Source organism: Pochonia chlamydosporia, chromosome 5, assembly GCF_001653235.2.
Source record: "Pochonia chlamydosporia 170 chromosome 5, whole genome shotgun sequence".
Taxonomy (NCBI): domain Eukaryota; kingdom Fungi; phylum Ascomycota; class Sordariomycetes; order Hypocreales; family Clavicipitaceae; genus Pochonia; species Pochonia chlamydosporia.
Window position 1 is genome coordinate 731,663 of NC_035794.1, and position 19,242 is coordinate 750,904.

At 52.5% G+C, this 19,242-nt stretch overlaps 6 protein-coding genes across 6 annotated transcripts; 2 read left to right on the forward strand and 4 right to left on the reverse strand.

Moving 5' to 3' along the window:
- Positions 1–1,046: 1,046 nt before the first annotated feature.
- Positions 1,047–1,904, reverse strand: VFPPC_05523 (monothiol glutaredoxin-4; the record flags this gene model as incomplete). Its single annotated transcript, XM_018284706.1, has 2 exons — positions 1,047–1,127; positions 1,206–1,904. The coding sequence occupies 2 exons, from the start codon at positions 1,902–1,904 to the stop codon at positions 1,047–1,049; spliced, it is 780 nt and encodes a 259-aa protein (XP_018141527.1).
- A 1,556-nt stretch (positions 1,905–3,460) lies between these two features.
- Positions 3,461–5,960, forward strand: VFPPC_05524 (actin binding protein; the record flags this gene model as incomplete). The annotated part of the gene is made up of 3 exons (XM_018284707.1): positions 3,461–3,656; positions 3,748–5,772; positions 5,836–5,960. 3 exons carry the CDS (start codon positions 3,461–3,463, stop codon positions 5,958–5,960), a joined length of 2,346 nt encoding a protein of 781 aa, XP_018141528.1.
- A 1,079-nt stretch (positions 5,961–7,039) lies between these two features.
- On the reverse strand, positions 7,040–7,426 carry VFPPC_13856 (hypothetical protein; the record flags this gene model as incomplete). Its single annotated transcript, XM_018291628.2, has 2 exons — positions 7,040–7,249; positions 7,352–7,426. The coding sequence occupies 2 exons, from the start codon at positions 7,424–7,426 to the stop codon at positions 7,040–7,042; spliced, it is 285 nt and encodes a 94-aa protein (XP_018141529.2).
- Positions 7,427–10,651: 3,225 nt separating this feature from the next.
- VFPPC_05525 (hypothetical protein) lies at positions 10,652–12,088 on the forward strand (the record flags this gene model as incomplete). The annotated part of the gene is made up of 1 exon (XM_018284708.1): positions 10,652–12,088. The coding sequence occupies one exon, from the start codon at positions 10,652–10,654 to the stop codon at positions 12,086–12,088; it is 1,437 nt and encodes a 478-aa protein (XP_018141530.1).
- Positions 12,089–12,795: 707 nt separating this feature from the next.
- Positions 12,796–14,675, reverse strand: VFPPC_13857 (eukaryotic translation initiation factor 3 subunit D; the record flags this gene model as incomplete). The annotated part of the gene is made up of 3 exons (XM_018291629.1): positions 12,796–13,090; positions 13,147–14,371; positions 14,468–14,675. 3 exons carry the CDS (start codon positions 14,673–14,675, stop codon positions 12,796–12,798), a joined length of 1,728 nt encoding a protein of 575 aa, XP_018141531.1.
- Positions 14,676–15,242: 567 nt separating this feature from the next.
- On the reverse strand, positions 15,243–16,715 carry VFPPC_13858 (bZIP-type transcription factor; the record flags this gene model as incomplete). Its single annotated transcript, XM_018291630.1, has 4 exons — positions 15,243–15,333; positions 15,442–15,813; positions 15,918–16,509; positions 16,577–16,715. 4 exons carry the CDS (start codon positions 16,713–16,715, stop codon positions 15,243–15,245), a joined length of 1,194 nt encoding a protein of 397 aa, XP_018141532.1.
- Positions 16,716–19,242: the final 2,527 nt, after the last annotated feature.

The following is a 19,242-nucleotide window of genomic DNA, read 5'->3' on the forward strand; positions in this document are numbered from 1 at the left end:
TCCCCAACTGGACCACCTACCAAAACCACTATACCCAATCGCAGCCAAGACAGGTGCTTACACAAGGCTACGATGGAGTACGTGGACAGCCCGCAGCAACGGCAGATCAGCTCTGTGACTCACAAGTCCAGCACTGAGGTAGGACCAGCAGGGGGTGTTAAATGGCAGCTGTGGGAGGGAAAAGAGGGTCCAATGCCACAGTTATTTGTAAGCCGTAGAATAGCGCCTGGTTCTCTTCGAAGAATGTGGCTTTTCTTCCCTTTTCCAGTTTGAATGCTGTGGCATGGTGTCTTGGGTGTCCAAGTTTGCTTTTGGAGGGTGCATGGGGCCGTTGGAGGCGAAACTTCAATGTTGGTTTGATGACCCCGCAAGCTCCATGAATGCCCATCTTGATTGATAGTCGGTCAATCACCGTGGTGGTATTGGATTAGCCACTGTTGGTAAGAATTATGTCCTATTGGTCAGATGCTTATTCTACAGTACTCGGTGAGCTGCCCGGTTGGCAGATGACCCTTTAAAACATTTGAAGCATCCCACACGGCAATTTGCAGCAGATGCTTTTGGATGAGTTCTTTTGGACCTCGGAAGTGTCGACCTGTTGATCACCAGGAACAGACCGCACCTGAAATTTGCAAACATGCAATCCCAAAATAAGAACAATCACTTTCAATGTTGTCAAATTAATCGTGCATAATCATCCATTTGCCGACGTAATGCTACCCTTTTCCTTAATGTCAAACGTAAAAATGCCAAACAGCTCCGTTTCCATTGCACCAAGTCAAATATACTGCACGGTGCTCTTCCATGCTATCCCGATCTACTTGGGTATCTAGCAGGTGGGATGAACTGCCTCTGTTTTGTCTCTATATTAGTTGCTGCCAGTCTTGTGGCAGATTACTCCAGGTATATTGCAGAAACATGCTCTCAAGAACAATTTGTAGTCTCTCAATGATATTCGACCGAAAGCATGTTCCTCGCGCGCATAACATCCCGACTGAGATTCTGCAACGTCCTCCTATGCCTGCCACCGGGTCGTATTAGCCTCCTCAAGCGGCAGCAGCATCGGCGGTTCCACCAACCGCGTATGGCTTGAAAAAGTTTTCGTCGTTGCCCATCTCTTCCTTGATCTGAAGTCTCCACGTTAGTGATTTGGCCACATGCAAAAATTATGCATAGCAGGGCTGGCCTGCAACAGTTTCACTTACAATATCCAAACCACCAACAAGCTCTCCATCAATCCACAATTGAGGGTAAGTTGGCCACTCGGCAAACTCCTTCAACCCTTGTCTAACCTCGTCATCTGCCAAAATGTTGAAGAAGCCATATTTCACAGAGTTCTCCCGCAGAATGCCAACCATCTGCCTTGAAAAGCCACACTGGGGGTCACTAGGTGTTCCCTTCATGAACAGCATGACGGGTGCAGCCTTGACAAGGTCGCCCAGGCGCTTGAAAAGCTCCTCCTTCTGTTTCTCAGGATCAACATTCGCTTCGTTCGTCTTGGTGATTGGCGCATTGGTCTGGTTGACGCCGTTGACGGCGGCTGTGGGCGCCGAGGCATCCTTTTGAGCGTGCGTCTCGATGGCGGTTCTGACTTTGACGGCACTGCTGCCGCTGACGGTCTCTATGACCTGACCGTTTCGGATCAGGACGAGGAAAGGAACGGCGGTAACGTCATAAGCCTCGCTAATATCGCTAAGTTCCTCGGCATTTATGGACACCCATTTCGTGCTTAAGGGCTCTGCAACGGGATATTCTGATGCGAGTGTGGAGAGGACAGTGGCCATCTGGGCGCATGGCGCTGCCCAGGGAGCGTGGAAAGAGACGACCAACAGGGTCGACGATGGCAGGGAGTCGAGAGTCTCGTCCCACTGCGACTGAGTGGTAATCTCAGTGATGGTGGACATTGTGAATGACAAACCCCTATGGAACTCGGAAATGACGCTGCGATGTATCGTACAGATGGTGATGGGATGGCGAGTGGTGGTCGTGTGAAGATTAGAAATTTGGCGGGGCAAACTTTCGAGGTTGGAGGGACCCGACGTTCGGGGACTAATAAAAGAGAAGACCATGGACAGCCGATGAAGGAGGGGCAATGGGCCTGATGGTTGGACAGCCTTGCGTCATTTTGGTCGCATGGTATTGGACAACCTTGAGATCATGTCCGTGGCGCGGCCGGAACCCAGCGATGGATGGATTGATGAGCTTGATTACTCCGTAGACATTGATGGATTGTCAGAGGCGGAACATGCATAAAAGGTTGGAAGCGGGCGGGGAGAAGCAACTAATTTTGCCAGACCAGAATGTTGACAAGGTACATTTGGCTGATAGAGACAATCAATTGCTACGGAGGACATGTAGGTCAAGTCCGGTACCTCAGGCACGGGATTTGCACTTGGATGTTTCTGACCATGACGGCAGGCCAAACTGCACGCTACCACCGACACAGGAGATTTCAAGATAGGTTCTAGGTTTGTGCTCGAATCACTGATGGCCATTGCAAATCACGCATCCTTTAGATTTAACAATTTCATCTGCTCCAGAATAGGTCACTACCTAGGTATTGGCAATCCTTTGCCGCTTGCACACCATGTGTTCTGACAGTCTGTCTGCCCTCCGCACTGCTTGGATAAGCCAACAGTCAAAGGCGCAATCCCATCAAATTGACCGTAGCCATCCAGTCTGTATGCTGCACGCCGACCTCTGTTTATTGTGCATATGAGCCGAGTAACGCACAATGCCATGAAAGGATTTACGGTCCAAAAATGCAACAAGGGGCTTCGCCCTCAGCAACACACGCGTCAATCAGTTGGTCCTTTGCATTGCTCGCCCAGAGCGGCGCAAACGCGAGCAAAAAGCGATATATGACCCGCTCGCAGGGCAGTTACACAGCCGCCTTCACGCCTTCAATCTTTCCTCGTTGGGTTGGTGTATGGCCAATTTTCACAGTAAAGTTCTGCCCCTGGCATTCTTGCGTCAGCAACCTCACCAACTCTCCTCTTGTCGTACCTGAAGTGTGCAGGCATCTGTCCAATACGGCCTTTTGACAGGCTGATCTAGTCCCAGTCGCTGCCCCGCCCCGCCTCACGCCCCGAGCAACGTCAACGTCAACGTCGCCAACCTGAGCTCACCTCAGCTTGCCGCCTCATAAACCTCTGCATCACCACACTTCTGGCTTCTCTTGGCCTACAATCCAGTGCATTCTCCCTCCAGCCATCTCTCCAGCTCCGGGAGAATTCTTGTGAAGCTGACAATTCTCTCAGCATCACCTGTACGACTCGCAACGACATCGACTGCAGCTGGTCTGAAGCCACCAACCAGCCTCCCCGCATCCCGCATCCCACATCCGAAGCAGCCAGGAGCTTTTGTTGTCAACTCGACTCTCGACCGACGTCATTGTCTCTCCCCAATTTCTTCAACAACTGAACCCTAGAAAACTTCGGCTTCGGCCGTCTTAAACACCATGGCGTCGTTGAACCTGTCCATCAACGGGCCTTCTATAAAGAGCAGCTATGCTGGAGTCGTCAATGGCCCTCCTCCAGCCAGTCCTTCGGCCACGTACGCGCAGTGGGCGCTCTTCTCCGTGCAGGCTCCCTTGATGAACGCCTTCCAAGATAGCGCTTCCAAAGAGAGTATCCTCAAGGTTGAGAACACGGGAGGTAAGAAATTTCCCAACGACTCAAAAGGGGCTTGTCCGATGTCCCTCTCCCCATTTTCCTATTTTCGCAGTTCTGACATGAGTGGGCGCAGATGGTGAGCTGGCTGATTTAATCGAGGATTTCAACGAGGGCCGCATTCAATTCGCATTTGTAAAGGTCAAGGATCCCAACACATCTCTTCCCAAGAACGTCCTCATTGCCTGGTGTGGCGGCGGTGTACCGGAGCGTACCAAGGGCTATTTCACGAGCCATCTCAATGCCGTGGCCAAGGTTCTCCACGGATACCATGTCCAGATTACCGCGCGCTCTGATAGCGACTTGGAGCCTGAATCGATCATGCGAAAGGTTGCCGATGCTTCCGGTGCCAAATACTCTGCTGGCGGCTCCGGTGGTGAAGTTCGTGCAGCACCGCCCCCGATCAAGTCAAAGCCGGTTTTCACTCCAACTGCTTCTAGTACTGGTAGAGCATTTGATCCTCTTGTCGCCGCTCGTTCTCGAAGAGACGAGAATGTTGATGCAGAAGGATGGGGAGCCGATGCCCCCCCGGTCACGAGATCTCAGATTGAAAAGGTCGAATCTGCCTACAAGCCCACAAGGGTCAACATGGCCGAGCTCACCAAGCAAAAGCCAGAAGGTTCCCGGTTTGATGCCGGCAGCCGGCAGCCAGATAGACCTAGCGACGTTATCGGAGGAGGATATCAACCTGTCGGTAAGGTAGACATCGCCGCTATTCGAGCTGCCGCCCAGAAGAAGGACGATGACCGGCCCACGCCCATCAAAGGCGCATATGAGCCGGTTGGGAAGGTCGATATCGCGGCAATCCGAGCCAGAGCTCAGAAGCCCCCTCCTGAGGAGCGAGAGGAAGCGGCTCCAGAGCCACAGCCTCTAGTCGACAGAGCCGCAGCATTTTCACAGCCCCAGTCGGAGAGAATGACATCAATGCCTAAGCCCAAGGTCGCTAACAAGTTTGGAGGCGCGTCCACGTTTACCGGTACCAAGGCGCCGACTCCAGGAGGCTTGGGCTTCGGCGGACCAACTCCTTCTGCGGCTGCTCCTGTTGGAGCTGCAAGCCGAACTTTCGCTGACGAAGGAGGCAAGACTCCCGCGCAGCTTTGGGCCGAAAAGAAGGCTAAACAGGGAGGATCGACTGCGGGTGTTGGATCTTCACCCGTCGCTCCAGCACCTGTTACTGCCCAGAAGAGCGGAGGTGAATCCTGGAAGAGTGGCTATACCGGAAAGTCTTGGGCACCTGTGCAAACATCTGGCTATTCCCGAGATGCCCCTGCCGAGGCCAACGAACAGCACACTGGCAGCAGTCAAAGAGGAGTTGCCGAAGATGCTGATGACAACGGTTCAGGCGTTTCAGCTCTGAGAGATCGGTTCAAGGATACATCGCTTATAGGCTCAGCGCCAACACCTCCTGCGCCCCGCCACGAGGAAGAGGATGAAGAGTCTGCTCCTCCTCCGCCTCGAGTTCCCGATAGCTCTAGACCATCCGGCGGGTTTGCTCTTCCCGGACTTCCCAGCCGACCGCCCGCTCCCGAAGAGGAGGAAGAGGAGGTATACGAGCCTGCTGAGGGACGGGAGCCGTCACCAATCCGAGTGGCCGCGCCCGTTGCCCGTGCCCCAGAGCCGGAACCAGAGCCAGAACCCGAGCCGGAGCCGGTGCCTGAACGACGGCCGATGCCGCCTCCAATGGCCGTCCAAGAACCGGAGCCCCCAGTCCCAGTGGCCTCTCGACCACCAGAGCCTGAACCCGAACCTGAGCCCGTGGCTGACCACGGAGCTGCCGCCGGTGGTCACCGCGCTGTGGTTCAGTACGACTACGAAAAAGCAGAGGGCAACGAAATTGACCTGATTGAGGGTCAGATCGTGGTCAACATTGACATGGTAGACGAGGACTGGTGGATGGGTACTAATCACTTGGGCGAGAGTGGTCTATTCCCCAGCAACTATGTTGAACTGATTGAGGAAGATGTTGAGGCAGCTCAAGCTCCTGTGGCTGCACCACCTCCTTCTGCGCCGGAACCTGCCGGCCGTGGAGCTCCAAGCGCTCCTGCAGAAGCTGGGCCGACTGCTACGGCTTTGTACGACTATGAAGCGGCAGAGGATAATGGTACGTCAAACAAAACAAAATTGGTGAACTGGAGATGGTGATAGCTGACCTTATTAAACGCAGAACTGTCATTCCCGGAGGACGCTAAAATTACAAACCTTGAATTCCCTGATGAGGACTGGTGGTTCGGGCATTACGGAGGTCATGCTGGTCTGTTCCCGTCCAACTATGTGCAACTGGACTCGTAGGTTTTAGTGGTTTTGGCTGCGGTAGCGGCTCGAGGATTTTGGCCTTGGAATCTGGGGCATGTTTGTTTGTGTTTGGTCATTGGCAGCAAAAAAATGTTTCATAGTTGATAGCAACTACTACGGTCGCCCGTGGTGTCATGGGAGAAATGAGTATCTTCTATCTTTTGATTTAGTGTGGTACTAGGCTATGTGCAAGGAATGGCAACTAAATCAGTTTGTAGACTGTGGGCGGGCAGCCAGCCTATTACCAAGGTCGTCCTTTGTGACTGGAGATGGAAACTGCTGATCAACGTCTCATGGGCAGCAGTTCGAAGGACGTACCCTCAACTGAATTGACATTGTATAACGTTGGGCGTGCTGGCTAAATATTCCGCTAGCCAAGGACATACAAGCCGCTGCCATCACATCAAAGCTCATCAAAACCCAATAATCACATCGGCGAAAAAGATGTCACCAATCGTCGACTCCAGCTATGAAACATGACCGTCTATTACCATAACCTAGTCCTAACGACGGCCCAGCCTCACAGAACCATCATCACCTGCGAGACCCAAGCTCTTCAAAAAACCCCGAATCCTGAAACATGAAAAAAAAAGCCAACATCCGGTTAAACTCAAAGGAAGACATGAAAATGTATAAAAAAGATAAGCAATGCAACGCCACAGTCCGTCCTGGCGTGTATGTCGGAGCCAATAAACTGGAGCGTCTACCAGTGCTTCAGATACGTATTGACGCGGTGATATTTTGTCGTATTGCGATAAAAGGCGCGGACACGGATATATAAGGGATAGAATAAACCGAACAGATCGTTATGTTTTCCTTCTCTTCGGCGAGGCTCGGTGGCGTGAGAACAAACACGTCCTTGTCCACATTCACCTGGTGGGCGGTACCTACTTGCCTCGCAAGCTTCCAGTGTGTCAGGCCAGTGCGTGATATGACCGCCTGGCGCTTACAGGAGGCATTCGCAGCAGTCGATACTGTAAATGTCAAGAATTAGCACGGGCCTCTAGTCGGCCATACTTTGCGGTGTACATGGACAGATTCTTTGTCCCGTCTACACGAATAGAAGCAGGCAAAACTCACCAGCACTCGCAGCCCTCTTCGACGGCACAGCAGCAGCAAAGAGCAGCGATACAAGCCATCAGGCAGTTGTTGCTGCCGCCGCCACGTCGGCCGCGGGACTCATCTTGCGGAGGAGCCTGCTGGTACTGCATGGGCTGTTGGCCCTGAGGAGGACCATAGTACTGACCCTGGGGAGGACCGTACTGGCCCTGAGGGGGGCCGTAGCTCTACAAGTTTGGACAGGTTAGCTTTCGTTTTAGATACCGTACAAATTTGGTCTGTGTCGTGAACAGCGTGAGTTTTGAAAGAGGTCTGGTAGGGGAGCTTACGGCCTGGGGGTGCTGGGGATAGCCACCCTGCTGGTAGCCGCCCTGGTGACCTTGATAGTATTCCTGGCTGGACATTTTGACGTAGAGTGAAGCTGTAGACGAGATGGAATTGCGCGCAAACTGAAAGGTTATGTATAAAGTATGGGAAAGAGAAAGAAAAAAAAGTGAAGAGGTGAAGCGGACCGAGGGGGGTGTTTAATTGAGTTACAAGGAATGGCGGAGTCAACAAGGACCAGACTTGACATGGAGCTACCAGACCAGACCAGACATTTACAACCAGACGCCAGAGGAAGCTGGCTTGGGGGCACAGGGACAGCTTACAGTAGTTCCCCATAGATGCAGCGGACTAGCGCCTGGAAAGTCAATGGGCCGCAAGTGCATGTGGGTTGAATGTTGTGGGCGGTGGGCTGTACCGATAGGCCACTTGAGCCTGTGGAGCCCGCCAGGCGTGATCAAGCGCTAGTTGAGAGTCACTGGAGGTTTTGGTTTTGTGGATGTCGGCTGGTGCATGTGCGATGGTCGGCGAGGGCGACTACACGACGACACGACACGGCAGACGGGGTGTGGATGCAACTTTATCGATTTGTGGCGAGTGAAAAATTGGCTTCAGTGGTTGCGGATGCTATTTTGGAGTTGGGCAGATGGGTGAGTGTTGCTTCTTGGAGATGGTATTCACAAGCAGCGAGAAATGGCAGCAAGGCACATGGATCTTCCCAAGTCTGGTCTGGTTTGACACAACATTGAACAAATATCTTGCACCGTACCAGACGTAACATGCGGTCATCAGAGGCGTCGGCTGACGGCCACGGGCCACAAGCCCAAGCACGGACAGCGGGAACAACGGTGTGCCAAGCGAGTCCCAGGTCCATGTCCTTGCGAGATTGCCAGATGCAGGGAGAGCGAGTGTCTGGATCAATCAATGGTCAAGGACAGGCATCACGGCAAACACAACAGCATCTTGATCTTGATGGCACGAATAACGACAAATGACCTCGACACCATTCTACAAAGGAGAAGAATGCCCTGTTTATCAATACAAGCTTAAATGTCGGCGTCTCAATTCTGCATCTTCATCGCAGTCAGGGTCGACGCCCAAAGCACCAGCTTGCAAGCTCAAGCCATGGATACATTGCATCTCCCTGCAAGGTCACAACATCATGGGCCACTTCCAACCTACGATTCTGCCACGCCCCCAATACACCACTCACCACACATAACTAATATTGGACCGTCAAATCCCCCATGGCCAGCAAATCGTCTTCTCCAACATAACCTTTCGTGTCTGCCAGCTCCGTGGCGGCGCCACACCCATAGCTCAGCGCTCACAGCGCGATCAAACCCAAGGGCGACACCTCCATTTTGCACCCACTCAACCACTGCATCAGGAAACAAAGGAAAAAAGACCCCTCTGGGTCCCCTCGACTCCCCCATCTGGGGCCACGAGATGCCGAAGTTCCGGGACCAGGGCCGTGATTTGGTGGTTTGCTCGCCCGCTGGGGTGGCCGATTGTGGCGCGGTTTCGCAAGCTGCTGATGAAAAGATGGGTCTGGTTTCGTTCATGGGTGAAGCAACGCAAATCAAGTGCTCTACCGGCCGTTGTGATGGTCTCCCATCAAGATTTCTGTGAGATGTTGCGCGGCTAGGGGCTGCGATTCAGTGTGGCGACTGGTGATGCGTCGTCCTGCGTACACTGACGCTGGACAGTCACGGCATGACTTTATTTTTAGGGTCTGTCACTGCGATCTGTCTTGTTGTGGCTGGGTGAATCTACATGTTCGCATGAACAGGTTTGCGGTTGTGTACCAGAGGCCTCCTTGGTTTGCGCATCAAGACATTCTGACGTGTTCGAGGCGAAAATCGGCAATCCATTACCGGACCATCGTTCGTGGCTGGAGAGGTCAAGTTCGTTCCTCTGAGTGTCTTGAAACAGATGCTGCTGTACCAACCTTCATCACAGGCTTTCTGATACGGATTCAGAACTGCCATCCCTGCAGATTGTGATGCGCTCCAACGATGAATGGACTGGTCAACGGTTCAGTGAGTAGGATTCAAGGGATTTTATTGTGTTATGCACGACGAGGGTGAATCCTTGTTCCCTTGTCGCGCTTGTTATATCCCACCGGTGATATCCTGGACGATACATATTTGCGTGTCCACTACTTGGCGGTAACAACCAGGGAATAATGCCGAGAGAATGAAGTACCAGACGGTAAGTAATAAGCATGCTCGGTAACCTCGTTGAATCTTTCCACAATGGGTGCGTGCTTGCCTACTCTGTTTCCCGTATCATAAGTCCATGTCAAGCCATCTGCTCTCAATTGGAATCGTCACCATCTGTGCTTGCATCTCCACTAGATCTGAGTATTCTAGAATGTGATGCAATCTGGCTGCCGCTATTAATCGTGCTGTATGTAATATATCGGTGTAAGCCACACTTGGCAGCGTTGGTGATCAATGAGACAGCAAGACCCCCAGCTCATTTCCATTCGCACAGACAAAGAACACTTACTCACCAAGACAGCTCATTACAACCCATCCAACAAGACAAATCATCATCCAATGTACATCTGTAGCCTCACCAGCGGAAGTCGACCGAAAAACTACACCTCCATCATGCAGTGACAAGAGTCTAACAGTCCCCATCAGAGTGCTGCGCCTCACAACTCCTTGTTGTTCACTCATCTTTCAAGTCCACAACCACCCAAAAGGAGGCTTGGCACCGTCAAGTAACGTCCAGGGTCGCCAAAAGCTCTTTGTTGTTCACGAGTCGCCCGACAGTTAGGGCTTTCCTTTATACCCATTGTGTTACTGTAAGACTTGCCATTTCAAAGCCCCCATGTTCTGTTCCGACACGGGAACTCCCGCGTTGACAGGGTTTGGTTCAGATCGCGAACAAACGACCTGTGTTTCCTGCGTCCGCAAACCACTTACACCACGATACATGATAATCCACCTCGTGATCCAGAAAACTTCATCCCAACTTCTATCCAACGCATTAACCCGTTATCAGATGAAGACTGAATCACCTCGCCATGGCACCACTGCACAACACCACCACCATGACCAACAGCCTCACTCACCACGTCCGTCATCTGAACCACCTTCAACCTCCATAGTCTATTAAAATCCCCAACACCCATCTATTTATGTTCAAAACCACAACCCAAAACATAACCCTCCTCCCATTGTTCGCCTCCAAAACTCAGCCTTCTCGCAGTCAAAGCCAACTCAAACCCGCTTTGTTCATCAACTCCCCCCCTTTCCAACCCATTCCAACTTTCGCCTTCTCTCTCCTCCAAAATGACAATCTCCTGTCATCCACAGTTTCCACCCGACATCACAAACAACACACCAATGAATTCGTCCAAGAAACCACCGCCTCGAAAAGGCCAGGTCGAATCCGACGGAACCACCACCTACCGCACCCGCGAGGAGGAGATCCGCGGGAGACTCCACAGCGGCTGGCTCAGAGTCTGTATAGGGACCGCGAAATGCGACTTTTGCCAGCGCCAAAGCCGGGGCGTCGTCGTCCGGTGCAAAGAATGCAAGATAAGCATTTGTCGTGAGTGCAGCGCCGCTAATTGTTTAGATGGATCGAAAAATCACAAGCTTGATCATGATTCTGTGGATTGGGAACCCACGCCTTTGCCAGGGAAGCGTGGTGGTGCCAGGAAGAGGGTTACTAGACGGACCAAGAGGGAGAGGGAAGCTGAAGCGGGAAAGGAAAAGGAAAGAGAGAATCGAAGCGGAAGGGGAACGAAGAGGAAATACGAAAGGGAAACAGAGGAAAGTCTCTCGCCGGCGAGGGATGTATACCCTGCTGTTGGCCGGGACGAGACGCAGCATGTTGCTACGCAGACACGCTTGGAGAGCCTTTCTCCGGCGGTAGAAGACGTTGCTTCCGGTCCTATCATGGAGGCAGAGACGGCGGCTGGTATCTTGGCTCAGATGCATGAAGTTGGATCTAGAACTGCAACCACCACTACAACTGCAGCTGGAGCTGGATATAGATCGGGAGTTGAGCACGATAACAGAAGTACTCGTGCGCGTAAATATCCAGTTGAGCCGACGCAGCCTACATGGTCGCCCGCGACACCTTTTCCGAACTGTCCATATCCTTATTCTTATCCCTACGCACCGCCGAATGAGGCTCAGACACGGGCAACCGGACACAATGGCACTTGGTACATAGACACCAGCGACCAGAGGAACTATCAGTCAACATATCAGTCGACAGAGAAAACAGCTCAGAGAGCGCCCCTCTCATCACTACAAGACAGCCGAAATCCAAATCACACAGAGTACAACCAGACCTTCTACAACGGAAAACACTACGTGGACGGCTATCCCGAAAACTCACGAGAGAATTACGCCGTGCAATACCATGAACCTGCGTCAAAGTGGACTGGAGGTGCTCTCCACCCATACCAGGGAGCTCTGGAGGCTTACAAGTCCAAAGAAGCAAGTAGAAGCGACCCGACGGAAAACTCTACAAAGCAGCACAAAGGAAAGTCTGCGCAAGAGCCTACCGACCCGTCTGTATCAGTACCCCTCGATCTCCCATCGATGTTGGAACCTCAACGATTCGCCCCTCGGCCCCCTTCGTGCATTAACACTGATATACCGGAGGAACCTCCCCGGAAGAGGCATAGGAGACATGTTGGCATTGCTGGTGGCAGTGCGAGGGAAGATTCTGGCTTGAGGGAGACTCTGGCGGTGCAGCAGCCGGGAGAGTAGCTAGGACCAGGACATACGGCGACCACATGCCAGTAAACACTTTGGGGGTGCTTACGAGGTATGGCCCGGTGGTGGGAGTCGACGGGTGCGACTCGTTGTAGGTGTGTGCTCTGGGTGCGGAGTTACTTGTTGGAATGCTGCGGGATCAGCGAGATTTAAGGATAGTTGGATTGTGCCAAACGGATATGTTCGTTTTGTATTTCTCTATGGTGGTTTTGGGTTACAGAGTACGGGAGATTAGGCATACATGGGATATTGGTACGGGAGAAATCAGGATACATGGGAACAGAGAACACGGAACACGGAACACAGGAAACAAAAGGATACAGGGAGCAAAGTCTAAAACAGACTACGGGCCACAGGACGTCACTCGTTGTTATAGTAAAAGCATTATTAGAACCAGGATTGCCGTATACGGTGTCAGTAACAATACAAGTGGGAAATCACCACCAAATAAATAAGCTTATAAAACCTGCCACAGGCCACATCATATCAATCAATCTATACGACCATCATTCTGTCAAGCTCTGTATTACAAGCAAGTCTACACCCTACCACCATGCAAGAAAAACCCTTTTAAAGCCTCCAAGCCGAAATATCTAGCCCAGAGATAAAGACCATTTTTCATCCCCATCACATGCATGTCGCTTCGTCGCCCTTGGCCCTTCAAAACAGTACATGCGCAACAATTTCCTCTCATCCAACCTTTACTCGTTATCCTCAGCCTCCTCCTCACCTTCCTGCTCATCCTCGTGGTCGTCCTCCTCGTCGAAACTACCGGCGGGGACTTCGTACAATCGAAGAATAGACTTGTTAGGGTCCTTGACCAGGACGAACTTGCCCTCCTCGCGCTTGAGACACATATCCGCAATGGTGCGGACAATACCCCAACCGTTGGAGAGGGACAGGTTCATCTGGTTAGCGAAGTCGCGGGGTTTCCAGCCAACGACGCCGAGGATGACGTGCTTGTCGTTGGAGCGGGGGTTGACTCGCGAGACGAATCTATAAATGGTCAGTATGTTGTGTCAAAAGAGTATAGTGGGGAGACGAAAACGTACCCAAGCTTCATGATATCAGACTTGGACAGAATGCTCTGCACAGTCCATCTAGCCAGCTTGCAGCTGTTATTCTTCATCTCAGTGGCAACCACGGCACCACGCTGGGTGACAAGCTTGCTTCTCCAGTCGAGAGCACCGCCACTGCCCTGAGCCTTGCTGTCAAACTCGTTGAGGGCACGGATCGTGACGAGTTGGTCTTCACCGCCGGCGGCGCCCTTCTGGACGGCGTCCACTTCAGTTCGGACAACCAGGTACACGGGCTCCTCTTCGTTGGTCGACAAGTCGAATTTTCTGTACTTGTAAGCCTTGCTGGCGGGCGGGTCGGTATCCTCGGAAGAGTTGTAGAAGGGGTTCGCCTGGCTCATGTTGACCTTGGAGGTCTCGCTCTCGTTCACAACTTGGTTGGCAAAGTTGTGGTTGATATAGGTGGCTTCCTCGGCGAGCGCAGGAGGCTGGTTGATGCTATCCTTGCCGCCGTCAGCAGCGTCGAGGGGAGCATCAGCGGCGTTCTCATTGACAGTGACCATGTCCAGCGTGGCATTGTCCCGCTTGTCGAGGAAGATCTTGTTGCCCTGGCGCACAATGACAATGTCCCAGGGGTAGACAGAGCGAGGGGAGCACATGAGCATGGACAGAATGGTGTCGGTGGCAAAGATGGTGGCCACGTCCTTCTCAGCGAGCTCCTGGATGACGGGATCGGAGGAAGTGGTGACGTTGTAGGCGGCTCGGTCAATGGCCGTGAGCTTCTTCTCCGCACCCTTGACGGGCTGCTTGTCGAACGAGCGGTCGTAGTAGTAGAGGAAACCGTAGTCCTCGAGGTCTTCGCCCTCGTCAGCGTCCAGGTTCAGCTTGGCAAGGCGGTTGAAGTCAATCTCCTCGAGCAACTCCCAGTCAGCCTTGATGTTAATGCTTGCATCGCGGTTGCGAGCAGGCTTGTCGTAGTCCTTCCAGCCGAAGCGACGGCCCCGGGCACCAGTGTTAGATCGACCGCCTCGGTCGTAGCCTTGTCGGCTGGCTCCAGAACGCTGAAATTGACCTCCTCGTCCGCCACGGGTATCACCCCGGCCACCACGCTGGCCACGGCCTCCTCTGGTGAAGACAGCTCCGCGACCGAATCGTGATTTGGTCGAGTCTCTGGTGTTGCTGACGAGGGAGAAGGTTGATTCGTCCTCGGCGGGTGGCGCGTTGAAAGTGATTGCATGGCTGGCACCGTATGCTTGCTGATCTGAATTGAAAAAGATATGTCAGCGAACAGAAACTGACAAGATTGATTTTTTTTTTTTTCCTATCTTCCGTTTCCCACCCGGAACAAGGCACTTACCTCTGTAGTTTCGGTTGTACTGAGATCGGCCACGGTCCCGGTCTTTGCCTTCAGCAGTCCAGTCGGCCATGCGGCCCAACTTGTCGCCCTTGGAGAACGGCGCATAGGGGATGCCATTCAAGGTGGTTTCGGTGGTGACAGAGGGGCCCCATCCATCGCCCGGCGGGCAGCTTTCGCAAATTTTGACGTAGTCGAGAGAGTCAGCCATCCTGAAGACTTGTCTGCTATACAAGCAAGCAACCAGGGGTGGTGATGTATGTGAGTGGCAGAGAAGCGGCGTAAGGCTGTCTCTATCGCTTCGCGATGCAGTGAATTTGGACTTCTCGAAGTTGAATGAATTTGTGGTGGGGTGTGGGGCGGGCTGCCGAAAACTTGCTCCGCCCCGCGGCGACAGCTGGCAGCAGCTGGCAGAACTCACGCCCACACAAAACATGAAACCCACATTTCCAATTCTGCATTTCGAGAGGCAAGACATTTGACAAACTTCCATGTGCAAACTAACCAGGCAATTTCACCATATGACGGGCAGAATTTGTTTGCAGACTTCAGCTTTCATGAATTAAACTAAAAGACATTGAAACGTATGGCACAATCGAATTTCTAAAATATTCACACAAGTTGTGGACTTGCTCCGCTGCCAACAGCACCGTAAACTCCCACACAAAACTCCAGAGTCACCTCCTTCGCTAGAAAGTAGCAACAAATTTCATTGCCGACATTTTTGCATTGTAAACTTGTCATCAGTGAGCGAGCACCGCAATACTGCCAGAATAGTTTAATGGGCCATGATCTCCGGCTGCAGGCCTGAGGGCAGCACACTTTCAAAAGCGTCTCTTAATTCAAACTCTTCCATGACAGCTCCAAACCTGGTTGCGACTGTTAGCCAGCAGGAAGCAAAAACGGAAGTCAAAGTAAAACCAAAAATTAAAATAGACAAAGAAAAGGAAGAGAAACATGGAGACAATACAACTCACCCGTAACACCTCACTTTGCGTCCCAGCTCCGCGGCAATTCTGGCAAAGTCCTCGGGCTGGAAGTCGGCGAATCGTGGGTGGCTTAGAATCATGCCCCAAGCCATGACGGGAGTAATTTCGCCATCAAGATCAAGGCGCTTACTCAAATCAAGCAACGTGGAAAGATTGGCCTTGCTAATCTCCCACGTTCCTTGAGCAGGATTCGTCCCGTTCCCGACGTCGTGGGTGTGTGTGTTTCCAAACGGTGTCTTTGTCGTCAGTTTGCCAAACGGCGCGGGTGGACAGGAGGCCATGAGGGCGTGGCCACATGGGTCACCACCCTCCGACCTATCGGTAAGAAACGGTAGATGCTGCATGCAGGGCTTCTCAAGTCTGTTCGGTGCATCGGTCAGAACCGAAATCGTTAGCAAACTCCATCTCTGTAACCCCCCATGATGAATATGGGCCCCGTCAAGGAAAAGGCAGTTCCTTCTCACTGTGGGGGAGGTGATAGGTAGGCCCTTGAGGAAGCGGGATTATCGTACGTTAGAACGAAGTCAATGCCTGCTTGCTCAAAGTCAACGCCTTTGCTTGCAGACCGTTGCGCGGCGTTGCGCATATTTTGCCCAGTCATAGGCTGGAAATTGTTGGAATGGCCGGTTGATGCCCCGGATTGTGAGCCAGGTGAGAAGGACGCATATGAACCTGGAGCACCACCACTGTGGCCTGGGCTCGCGCCGGCTGCGCCAGGGCTACCTTCATCGTCGCGGTCGCTCCCTCGTGGAAATTGTATGCCGTGCTGAGCCATGATGGATTTCAGGTGCTTGTTCTCAGCCAAGAGTTTTTCTTTGCTTTGCGAAGCATTGCTGTACAGCTCCTTTAGCCTCAAAACTTCATCCTCGAGAGCCTTGATATACAGCTCCTTGCGCTCACGATGGGTCCTGAAGCAACTGTTAGCTCGTTTACCAGGTTTTATGGTCATGGTTGACCGCGAAACTTGCCTCTGTGCCTGTCTGTTCAACTCTTGCCTCCGAGTTAGAGCAGGTTTGCTATCGGGCTTTGGGCCACGCCTCTTTGGCGGGTTCCCATCTTGTGTAGCAGGTCAGTGAGCAACTCAAGCCTCTTGATGTATTTTCAGATGCATCAACCAACTCACCTCGCGTGATTTTCTTCTCTGTCAGTGATTTGAGAAAGCCAAGATTGAGCGGACTCCGGTCTTGGCTCGTCGAAGTACCTTCAGGGGAGCTGTGGGATTGAGCGCTCCCAAACTGGTCCGGCGACAATGAAGACGACATGGCCGCGATCGCTGTGTCGTCGTGTTATCTGACTTCCACTCTAGGCTGCCTTGAAAGATTGGCGCCGTTGACTATGGTTATATCTGGAGGCGTCCGATGGCCGGGAAGGATGACGCTCCGTCTGAGACAAAAAGTGTGGTGCGGGTTCACAACGAGCTAATTCAACCAAATTCCCAGGCAACCTCTCACAAACAGCACAATGTTCAGGCGACGGAGACCAACTCGTCCAGAAAGCAGCAAGACAGAAGTATTTCGCCGCAACGTAACAATGGGTCGGGAAAAGGGACGACGGCTAGTTAATCAAACTGAAGTATGTGAATGAGTTGGCGGGTGATGCGCGATGGGTGATGGATAGGTCACTACACAGGCCAAAGGTTGGACCAAGTTCAAGTCAAAGTCCGGGACCCAGGGACTGCACAGACAAATTAACCAACAGTCCAGATGTCTGGTCGAGTCGAGTCGAGTGTGGTAGAGTCGAAAGAGAGTCAGGGCGCACCCGCGGCGGGGTCTGCGGAGGTTCAACCGCCGCTCAAGCGTCAAGTGGTCTGGTGCCGGTGCTGGTGCTGGTGAATTTGCACCAGACCTCAAGAAGGTGGTCAAGGTGCCACCTTCCTTCAAAGTTGCTTCAATGTCAAGGTTCAAGGTTGGCTTTGCTGCGGCAGCGTCGGCTTACGTACAGCCGTAATACGCTCTGGTTGGCCTCCCAAGCTGACTGATGGTGGCAATGGGAGGGTTCAGGTTGGTCCTCCTCCAATCCGGTTGGTCAGGGTTTGGTTTGGTGCAACTTGACCAGACCAAACCAGTCCAGACCGCGGAGCACAACAAGACCGCAATGTTGAATTGGCCTCAATCAATCAATCGATCATCCATCAATCAATCAATAAATGCCACCGACAGCCTCGCCCACAACACACAAGGTCCGTGTGCTCTGCTCCGTACGGAAAGTATCAAATGGTTGAGTTGCGTTTAGCGCGATCGTGGCAAATACGCCTCAAGAGCAGGTGCCAAGAAGGTCTGGTCTGGTGCTGGCGAGTTGTTCCAGATGTCTGATTGATTTGACCCAGATCAGTTGAGGCGAAGCAAACTAATAAAAAGTGAAGAAAGGTGATTCGAGTTGCAAATTAGCAACCAAACTTTGAGTGTTGATACTTCTTTGTTTGTGCTGAGCGAGAGTAACATTGAACTGCTTGATGTATTGTAGTGGCAGCAACTTTCAATTTGCAAGATGCACTCGCCAGACCGATCAATTTGATGCAACATTGAAGTCTCCGCACCCAAGAGCCCTGCCCTGCCCTGTCCTGTCCTGGTATTTATTATCCAAGTTCCGAGTTGACTTGACCAGGCCGAGACGGCATTCAAACCTGCCAGCCTCCTAACGGTCAACTGCAAGTGCTCAGCCCTAGAGACTTTAGTGTTTGGTATATGTACCAGACTGCTAAAAATCATTCCTTTCCTCCAGGCCGTACTATAAATGGCTGCACTTGCGTCTCGCGATGCGTATCTCGTAGCTCTCATCGTCGCATGTTGGATCAGACGACTGCCGAGCAATGCTTGGCAACTCCGGGTTTCTGGACATAAACCAATCCATCCCCCCCTGATTGCCGTCATGTGTCTCGGAATCGTCTCCAATCCCGGGATCCGGGCAGCCCAGTCCAGCACAGTCCAACGACTGCCTCGACAAGCATGGGCCAGACCCTCACTCGTGCGAATTGGTCGGTCGAGCATAATAGGTAATGCACCGTGCCCATTTTCTTACCATTGCTGGAGAACCATTGTCTGGCCGTTGGGAGTGACATATTTCACTGGCTCGGTGAGAGTCAATTCATGTTGCGTTGTGCCTGCTTCGGCACTGGTCGCTGGCTATAGGTACCTCGGTACTTAAGTGCTTTGATAGTGCAGCCCGATCATGGGGGACGGAGTAAACAGACCAGATCAGACCAGATCAGACTCCATCCACGCTACTCCGTGCAATGGATCAAATTCTCAGTCAAATTAGCTCTCGAAAAATGGATGACGAATGGTTGTCACTGTTTGATCTCCCCAACAATCTGGGACAGGTTTGGTCTGGTTACTCAAGGACCAGGCCAAACCAGACCAGACTCCCTCCTTCTGGTCGTGCTGATTTGTCCTCAATGCTCAATGATCAATGCTCCATGCTCAACGCTCAACATTGAACGCTCATACAAAAGCTGCCAGGCCCAAGCATGCACCATTCCGTCGGCAACCAAACAACCCCGTTTTGCCCTTGCTTCTGGCCCTTTCCAGCGCAGTGCATTGATAAGACGAGACATTAAGCGAAGTTCCATCATCGCACCAGACTCTCAAAATAAAGCCGCCACTCAGCCATTTCCCATCAAACTTTGGCCGCGTTCCCTGCGTCCCCTGCAAACCCGGCTCTAGAAATCCGCCGCGGCGGCACCACCAGACTCTCACATCACCACCAGACATTCTCAAGTTAGCACCCTCGGGCCAAGGGCCTGGAGCCAGGAGCCAGAAGCCAGCCACGTCTGCAACAAGTTGGGAGTCT